General features: G+C 61.9%; 1 protein-coding gene across 2 annotated transcripts; it reads left to right on the forward strand.

Annotated features, from left to right (window-relative positions):
- Positions 1 to 851: 851 nt before the first annotated feature.
- ARRDC2 (arrestin domain containing 2) lies at positions 852 to 7,606 on the forward strand. Of its 2 annotated transcripts, none has more exons than XM_059389400.1 (8): positions 852 to 1,312; positions 4,194 to 4,260; positions 4,500 to 4,647; positions 5,159 to 5,261; positions 5,352 to 5,608; positions 5,731 to 5,893; positions 6,144 to 6,301; positions 6,518 to 7,606. In XM_059389400.1, the coding sequence occupies exons 1-8, from the start codon at positions 1,054 to 1,056 to the stop codon at positions 6,569 to 6,571; spliced, it is 1,209 nt and encodes a 402-aa protein (XP_059245383.1). In that variant the 5' UTR covers positions 852 to 1,053; the 3' UTR covers positions 6,572 to 7,606. The 2 variants fall into 2 exon arrangements, with proteins under 2 accessions (XP_059245383.1, XP_059245382.1); XM_059389399.1 differs by lacking the exon at positions 852 to 1,312 and adding an exon at positions 3,713 to 4,100.
- The last annotated feature ends 553 nt before the right edge of the window (positions 7,607 to 8,159 follow it).

Raw genomic sequence — 8,159 nt, forward strand, 5'->3', positions numbered from 1 at the left:
TGAGGCTGGGATGCCAGGCGCTCGGCAGCCGCTGGGCTCCAGGCATAACAGGTAGAAGCCTGGCTCCTGGGAAGGCTAGTCTGAGAGCCCCGGGCCCTGGCAGTCTCTGATATAAAGCCATCAGCCACCCAGCCTCAGGAGATAACTTGGGCGCAAGACGGAGAAGAGTGGGGTGGTGCTAGTGGGCTCCAGACCTGCATGGGGAGTCCTGATTGCCACCTCTGCGTGCTCCTGGGCAGAGGCTGCCCCCTGTGAGGGCCTCACTTTCCCCATTTGTAAGATCTGGTGAGGAGAACAGGGCACAGCGCCCACCTTTGGGGAGCACCTAGTCTGATGCAGGAGGAGGAACAAAAAACATAGCGGTCACAAACACAGCGACCAGAGCCATAGAGAAACAAGACCAGAGTATGATCAGGGGACTCTGAGGAAGTGACATTTGGGCATAGGGGTGGGGATGGGGAGATGGGAGCGCCGATGTGGGGGAAGGGCGTTCCTAACCGGGTAACGGTCAGTGCAAAAGCCAAGAGGCCAGGCCTGAGCTTGGTGTGTGTGGAGAACAGCCACGGAGACCAGAGTGGGAGGCTGGGGCGGCGCCGGGGCCAAAGGTGCCGGGTGGGGGACACATGAAACCGCCAGATAGCCGGGTGGCTGCTCGCTCTGGACCAGCCACATCCGCGTCTGAGTCAACAGCGCCGACCCTACAAAAACGGCACGCCCAGCGCTGGAGGGCGGGGGATTGGGGGTGGTGGTGGTGGCAAAGTCAACAACACGAGCACGCGGGCGGCACGTCCCCGCCGGCCGGGGCGCGTCACGGGGGCGGACGTCCAGGACCAGGAAGTCGGCGGCAGACTCGCCGGCCGGGAGCCCTGGGCGCCGGCCCGAGTTCGCGGAGGCCAGAGGAGGCTCGGGGGCGCCCGGGGCCGCGGGGAAGGGCCCCAAGCCGCGGGAGGGCAGCAGACACGCCCAGCCGTGCGCCCGCTCGCCACGGGGCCAGGACCGGGGCCGGGCTCCCCGCCGGGGGCGCCTTCCCCGCGGTGCGCCCCGGCCTGCGCCATGCGCCCGGGGGGCGTACGCAGCTTCGTGCTGGAACTGGCCCGGGTCCCCGGCGGCGCGTATCGCGGCGGGGAGCGGCTCTGCGGCCGGGTGTTGCTGGAGGCGGCGGCACCACTGCGGGTGAGAGCGCTCGAGGTGGCCGCACGCGGCGGGGCGGCGACGCACTGGCTCGAGGGCCGAAGCGTGGGCGTCAACGCGGTGTCCAGCGACTACGCGGCTGCGGAGACGTACTTGCGGCGGCGGCAGCTGCTGCTCCGAGGTGAGCCGATCGCTCCGCACTCCCCAGCCGGGATCCCCCGCGGGCCCCTCTCCCCAGGTCTGGGCGCTCTTCTCCAGTGCCCGGAGAGTTTCGACTTAGAGGTTGCGTGGTCGGGTGACCCGTCTTAAGAAGTGGAGACCTCCTCCCCAGGGTCTGGACCCTCTCGCCAGGACACACCCACCTACCTCCACGCCCAACCCTCTTTCACAGGGTCCCCTCTCAGGGTCTAGGCATCACCCCCCTTTCCAAAGCCGGGAAGCCCTCCATGTAAAGACTATGCGGCTGGACCCCCACCCCCCACGAGAGTCTGGAGAAACCCTGGGTAGAGTCAGGACATCCTCCTCTCTGGACCCTAGGATCCCCCTTTATCTCCAGACTTGGGGTCCCTTATTTCCCAAAGACGACCCCCATCTCACGTTCTACCAGTGCTTCCTCCCTCAGTTTACCCCTAGGGCTTGCAGGGATGAGTTCAAACCTGGGTGGGGAGTTCTGGTGGTGTTTGCAGGCAGGTTTGCATTCCCAAGAGGCAAGAGACCTGGGATGGGGTCAGATCACGCTGGGAGGACTCCCAGATGTCTCCCAGCTCTAAACTTCAGTCCCTCCCACTCAGGGCACACAGCGGGATCAGAAGCAGGCCAGGGGTGAGTCTGTGCCTCCGCACTGAGCTGTGTTTGCTGGTGGAGGATGTTGCCACCCCCTCAGCTAAGCCAGACCTCACTATACTCTTCTGTAAAATGGGCAGAGGCAGAGCTGTACACAGTAGACCCTTTGCCCACAGCCTTTCAGCCTTAGCCCAACAGCCCCAGATGTGGGGACTGTCCCTACTAGCTATGGAAACCCAGGCCTAGAGGGCCCTAGGACGGGACAGGAAGAGGCCCCAGAGGCAGTTCCTTTCCCCTGAGACTTAAGGGAAATTGGTCACACCCCTGGTCCCACTCAACCAGCTGCTTCATTAAGGCACTGGGGTGAAGCTTGCAGAACCGCCAGGTAAGGTCGGGTGAGGCCCTGCTCCTCTTTGGGCCTCTGGGGACCCATCTGTGAAAAGGACTCACCACATCCTCCACCTTCTCCTGGGCTTACAGCCTCCAGGGCTTCACTTGGCCCTGGAAGAAGGTACTAGACTTTCATTTCAATCCCAGAGTTTCCTCCTCCATGCAGCCCCCCAGGCTGATCGTTGTGTCTACAACCTCTGCCCCTCCCTTAGGTACGGCTCTGACCAATGCCTCTGTGGTCACTCTGCAGGGCACCATGTCCGATTATGACCGCCCACCATTGGGGTTCCGAGGCCTCAGGAGGTCAGACTCCACAAAGGTGGCCTCTCTGGTAAGGGGTGGGTTCGAGCGGCTGAGCATCTCGCTGCCACCAGAGGGCGTAGGCGTCCTGCCGACCGCGACCAGGAAACCCTTCGCTCAGAAACGCTGTTTGAGGTTCTTGTCTGAGTACACTGAGGCCCAGACAGCAGTCATACCGTTTCGTGGGTGGCTCCTGGGGTTCATGGGAAGTCCCCTCCACTTGGCTCTATCTGTGAAGGGATTGGGGCAGGGTGGAAGTGCCAGGAGAGGGCCCAAGGGCTGCGTCTAGGGGGCGTGTAGGAGTTTGGGGGGGGCCCGCAAGTTGCGACGTGAACCTCGGGTGATGGGAACAGCTTGGGCAGAAACGCTAAGTCGTGACCGAGTGGCGATATGTGGGGAGTGGGCCGAAGACCTGGGAGCGAGGATCTCTGGAAACGGAGGGTGTCCAAGCAGGGGCTACACCGTGACTCATGCACAATACTCTGAGGTCGGAGCCGATTTTCTTCCAGCTCTACAAACGACAAACGTGGAAACTTAGGCTCAAGATGTTGTCACTAGCCCGGGGTCATCCAGCTGAGCGGGATTCGAATCACAAGAGGGGGCAGCAGGTGCCCAAGCAGAGGGAGGCCCTACCCACTTCCTCCTCCTTCCCGCATCGCTCAGAGTGGGGAACTGACGCTCAGTCTAGTCCGAAGCTCCAAGCCCCGATTGGAGCCAGGCCATTCCGCAGCCTTCCCGCTCGGAGCTGGACATGCCTCGAGTCAGATCTGCAAGCTGTGGCCAGTTGATGATTAAACCTAGTGGCCCCATGCTCTTGCTGGCCCTGGGGCCCGCTCCCGGCCCTGTTTCCCCCTCTTTACTCCCGAGGTCCGCGAGAGACAGGCTCTGGTCCGCGATGCTTCAGTCTCACGCTAGGGTCCACGAGGGTAGAGGGCAAATGCAGAGTTTGTTATTTTGTTTCACGCCTGGGCGGAGCCACGCCCCTCGCCGCGCTATTGGCGTATTCCTTCATGGGGGTGGGGCCCGAGTCGCGCCCCGCCCCTCCCGCCGTATAAAGGCAGCGCCGGCGCATTCCGCGCAGGAATTTCTGACCTGGTCGGCAAGTGCGCCTGCGCATCCCGGGCAGGTTCGCGTTCTGAGACTGTAGCCTCCGCGCCTCGCGCCACCGCGTCGCGGGTTCGAAGCCAGGGTCTGTGTGTCGCGGGTTCGCATCCCAGGCGCGATGCTGTTCGACAAGGTGAAGGCTTTCGTGGTGCAGCTGGATGGCGCGAGCGGCGGCGCCGAGCCGGTTTTCAGCGGCGGCCAGGCCGTCGCCGGCCGGGTGCTGCTGGAGCTGGCTGCCCCGGCGCGCGTGGGCGCCCTGAAGCTGCGCGCGCGGGGCCGCGCCCACGTGCACTGGACCGAGTCGCGCAGCGCGGGCTCGAGCACCGCGTACACGCAGAGCTACAGCGAGCGCGTGGAGGTCGTGAGTCACCGTGCCACGCTGCTCGCACCAGGTACGGGCCTGCTACCCCGACGCGGCACACGTGCTGCACGCTCCTGGAACTTGGAGCTGCCGCTGAGCCTCCCCCTCTTGCTCCTACCTGCAGACACAGGAGAGACCACGACGCTGCCTCCTGGGCGCCACGAGTTTCCATTCAGCTTCCAGCTGCCTCCGTAAGTCCGGCATCTGGGGCACGGGATTGTCGGGGAATCCCTCAGCCTGCAGCTCCTTTCAGGTTTAGGTCTCCATTGCTTGGTTTCTGGGGACCTCTGGACCCCAAGACTGCCATTCTCCGGGGGAGGGGGTTCTTAGTGTCTCTCTCTCTCGCTCTCTTAAGTCTCTGGGACCACCCCCACACACCTGGGTGTCTCTGTTTTTCTGCCCCTTGAAGTACCTTCCTTCAACCCTGCAGGACACTAGTGACGTCATTCGAGGGTAAGCATGGCAGTGTCCGGTATTGCGTCAAGGCCACCTTGCACCGTCCCTGGGTCCCTGCCCGCCGGGCAAGGAAGGTATTTACGGTCATTGAGCCGGTGGACATCAACACACCCGCCCTGCTGGTGAGTGGCTGCTCCCAGGGGAGATAGGTTGAGAGACCTTTGCAGGTGGGGGAGGAGCGGGCTGGTAACTGGGTGACCCCAATTGGCTCCTCACTCCTTTGCTTCCTGCACAAAGTGGGAATCACAGCTGGGCCCTGGCAGGGAGGGAGGCAGGCACGGGAATGCTTTTGGAGTCCAGTGGAGCTGGATGCAGATCCCACCTGTGCCAGTTTGTTGTGTGGCTCTGGGCAAGTGTCTTATTCTCTCTGAGCCTCAAAGGCCTCATCTGTGAAATAGGGGATAGCCAGGGCTTGTGATAATAATAGCTTTCTGAGGACTAATTACATGCTAAGTAATTAGCCTGTTCCCTTCATCTTCAACTTTATAAGATGGGTTTCATCTGTGGATTTATTTGTCCAGACGGTATTTGGTTGTTAAGAGAAAACCAGGAACTCTGCCCCCAAATCCTCCCTCAGCTGGGAATGGCTTGCACAAAGTGACCTGTTACTTTCCCTTTCCTCCAACCCACCAGGCCCCTCAGGCCGGAGCTCTAGAGAAGGTCGCCCAGTCCTGGTACAGCAGCCGTGGTCTCGTCTCCCTCTCCGCCAAGATCGACCGAAAGGGTTACACCCCAGGTACCAGGCAGGCGGGGTGAGATGGGGAAGAGGGCCGACCTCAGGGCTGCAGACAGGGAGTCTGATGCCCCCCACTGCACCCCACCACAGGCGAGGTCATCCCAGTTTTCGCGGAGATCGACAATGGCTCCACGCGCCCCGTGCTTCCTCGGGCAGCCGTGGTCCAGACGCAGACCTTCATGGCTCGGGGCGCCCACAAGCAGAAACGAGCGGTGGTGGCCAGTCTCGTGGGCGAGCCTGTGGGCCCTGGGCGGCGGGCGCTGTGGCAGGGCCGGGCGCTGCGGATCCCCCCTGTCGGTCCTTCCATCTTGCACTGCCGGGTCCTGCACGTAGACTACTCCCTCAAGGTAGAGTGTCCCGTTGGTCTGAGGAGGGCAGGGGGTGGCTGAATCCACCCGGTCCCCCAGACTGGAGTTCCCCCGAGGCTGTCGGGGCGCCCTCCCACATGGCTTGTTCCCCACCTCCCCAGGTCTGCGTGGACATCCCCGGCACATCCAAGTTGCTCCTGGAGCTACCACTGGTCATTGGGACCATCCCCCTGCACCCTTTTGGGAGCCGCTCATCCAGCGTGGGCAGCCATGCCAGCTTCCTGCTGGACTGGGGGCTGGGAGCCCTGCCAGAGCGCCCCGAGGGTGAGCCCCTCCCCGCCATTCTGCTGCAGGGGGGCTGGGTGGGCAGAAATGTGGCTGCTAGGTGGGCTCTCCCTCCCCCAGCCTCAGCGGCCCCCTGTTAAAGGGCATGATAGTGATCATGCTGGAGGCCACAGGTCTCCCCAGAATCTCAGCCCCAGAATTGGCCCAAGCCAGTTCCCGGCCATGGTCCCCAATTCCGGGGCTCCCCTCCTCCACCAGCCTCACCCAACCCCGTCTGTCTTACTTGCAGCCCCTCCCGAGTACTCAGAGGTGGTGTCTGATGGGGAGGTGGCGGCCGCGGGGCAGAGCCCCTTTCCACCACTGCAGGACACCAACCTGAGCCTCGAAGGCCCCTTCTTCGCCTACATCCAGGAATTCCGCTACCGCCCGCCACCCCTGTACTCCGAGGTGAGTACTCTCCAGGCCCTGGGAGCACAGGTGGGAGTGGGACTCGGATGAGTTTGGGGCTTGGGGCCGCCTTGCACCCCAGTCTGCTCTGCACGTTGCCCTCCCCTGCCCCCCGGTTGAGTGTGGGAGTTGGGGAGCTGGAGATCAGCAGGGCGGTGGAGGGGTGTTTCTGAGCCTCCGGTGCCCCCCTGAGACCAGATGGACTATTTCCCCCAGGAGGATCCAAACCCCCCCTCAGAGGCCATGAGGCCACGCTGCATGACCTGCTGAGCAGCGACGGGGAGACCTCGAGGGATGAGGTCGCACACGCACTTCTGGCCGCCGTGGACGTGGGCGATGCTGGGTCAAGAGCTGACCAACTAGCTTCAACTTGACTGTGTTGAAGTTGGGGACTCCGAGTCTCAGAACGGGCACGGCTTTCTGACATCACGCAGGACAGAGGAAGAGCCGGGCAGGAGTCTGATGTATCCGGACCGGTCCTCGTGAGGCATTGAGTGCCCGTCGACGGATCCTGTCAGTCCACACCGGGCCATGGATAGGGCTCGGGTCCCCCAGGAGCCTCTAGTCTGGGAGAGATGTAGCCAGACATAAATACTTCCAGTCTCGTGGGACCAGAGGAAGAGACCCAGGGCTGGGAGAGTCCCGAAGGGAGCAGAGAAGGCTTCCTGGAGCAAAGGGTCTTCGGCTGAGTCCTCACATACAAACAACCGCTCAGCAGGCAGACAGGCAAAGAGGAAGAAGTCGGAGAAGGTCAGAGCTGAGTGATGTTGGAGATCACCCCCTTTGGGGCTTAGAGGGCAAGTGCCTCAGTTGAGGCCCCATGGCAAGGTCCGGCAGGCGAGAGGGCCCGGGAACAGGGCATTCGGGGATGCGTGTCGTCGAAGCAATGTGGGACCTATGTGGGGCAGGGACACCGGCTCCAGCCTTTGAAAGCCAGAGAGAGATTGCTGGCCCAGGCCAGGACTGCCTGGGGACTCCTCCAAGTATTCCAAGACATGAGACCTCGTCTGCGTATTGTATGACCCCGGGAAACCTGGTTCAGAACATTTAGCCGGGCCCTGGGGACAGAGGTCAGCCTGGGGTAACAGCAGGCCCAGTGCAGCTCTGGGAGACCTCCTGGAGGGAGGGAGGGACAAAGTATGAGGGGGGCAGCCGGACCAACCCCCCACCCCCGGGTTGCAGATTCTCAGTCCTGGCTGGGGCAGGGTCCCCGCCTGGGACTCAACATTTCTGATAAGCCTTAAATTGTTCCCTTTTTTATAGTTGGGTTTGTTTGTTTTTTAAATAAAAGTGTGGGGAAAGAGACTACGTTTCTTGCCTTATTGCCTACAGCTGCCGAAGACGAGTGGCTTTGGCTTCCACCCTGGGTCAGAATCTCCGGGATTGAATGCCAGGCTAAGGGAGAGGGTTTTGAGAGGGCCCATTGTCCGGAAGGAGAAACTGAGGCCCAGGGACACATAGGAAGGCTGAGTTCAGGTTGGAGCTGGACCCCATTCCCCTTCCCTGGTGTAGTTACAGAGGCTGGGAGTGTGAATGGGGGAAGGCTTTTGTTTTCAAGACAGTTCGTATACCGTGAAATAAGCCACGTGAAAGCCACGTGAAGTACCGTTTGGTGGCACTTTGTACATTGACATTGTCAGCTACCTGTCACCTCCATGTAGCTCCAGGATATTCCCATCACCCCAGGGGATGGCCCATCCCCAGGCGCAGTCCCTGCCCACCCCCCCCCTCACTCCTGGTACCCACTGATCTGTGGATTTGCCTGTTCTGGACATTTCCTGTACGTGGGATCATGCTCCCTGTGGCCTCATTTGTGTCTGGCTTTCTACTCAGCTTAAAGCTTCATCCAATGTTTCAT

Source organism: Mustela nigripes, chromosome 2 (assembly GCF_022355385.1).
Source record: "Mustela nigripes isolate SB6536 chromosome 2, MUSNIG.SB6536, whole genome shotgun sequence".
Taxonomy (NCBI): domain Eukaryota; kingdom Metazoa; phylum Chordata; class Mammalia; order Carnivora; family Mustelidae; genus Mustela; species Mustela nigripes.

Coding starts and splice junctions, on each gene's coding strand:
- ARRDC2 (XM_059389399.1), top strand. CDS start 3,827: ATGCTGTTCGACAAGGTGAAGGCTTTCGTGGTGCAGCTGGATGGCGCG. Junction 4,261..4,499: donor TTCAGCTTCCAGCTGCCTCC/GTAAGTCCGGCA, acceptor TCAACCCTGCAG/GACACTAGTGACGTCATTCG. Junction 4,648..5,158: donor TCAACACACCCGCCCTGCTG/GTGAGTGGCTGC, acceptor CCAACCCACCAG/GCCCCTCAGGCCGGAGCTCT.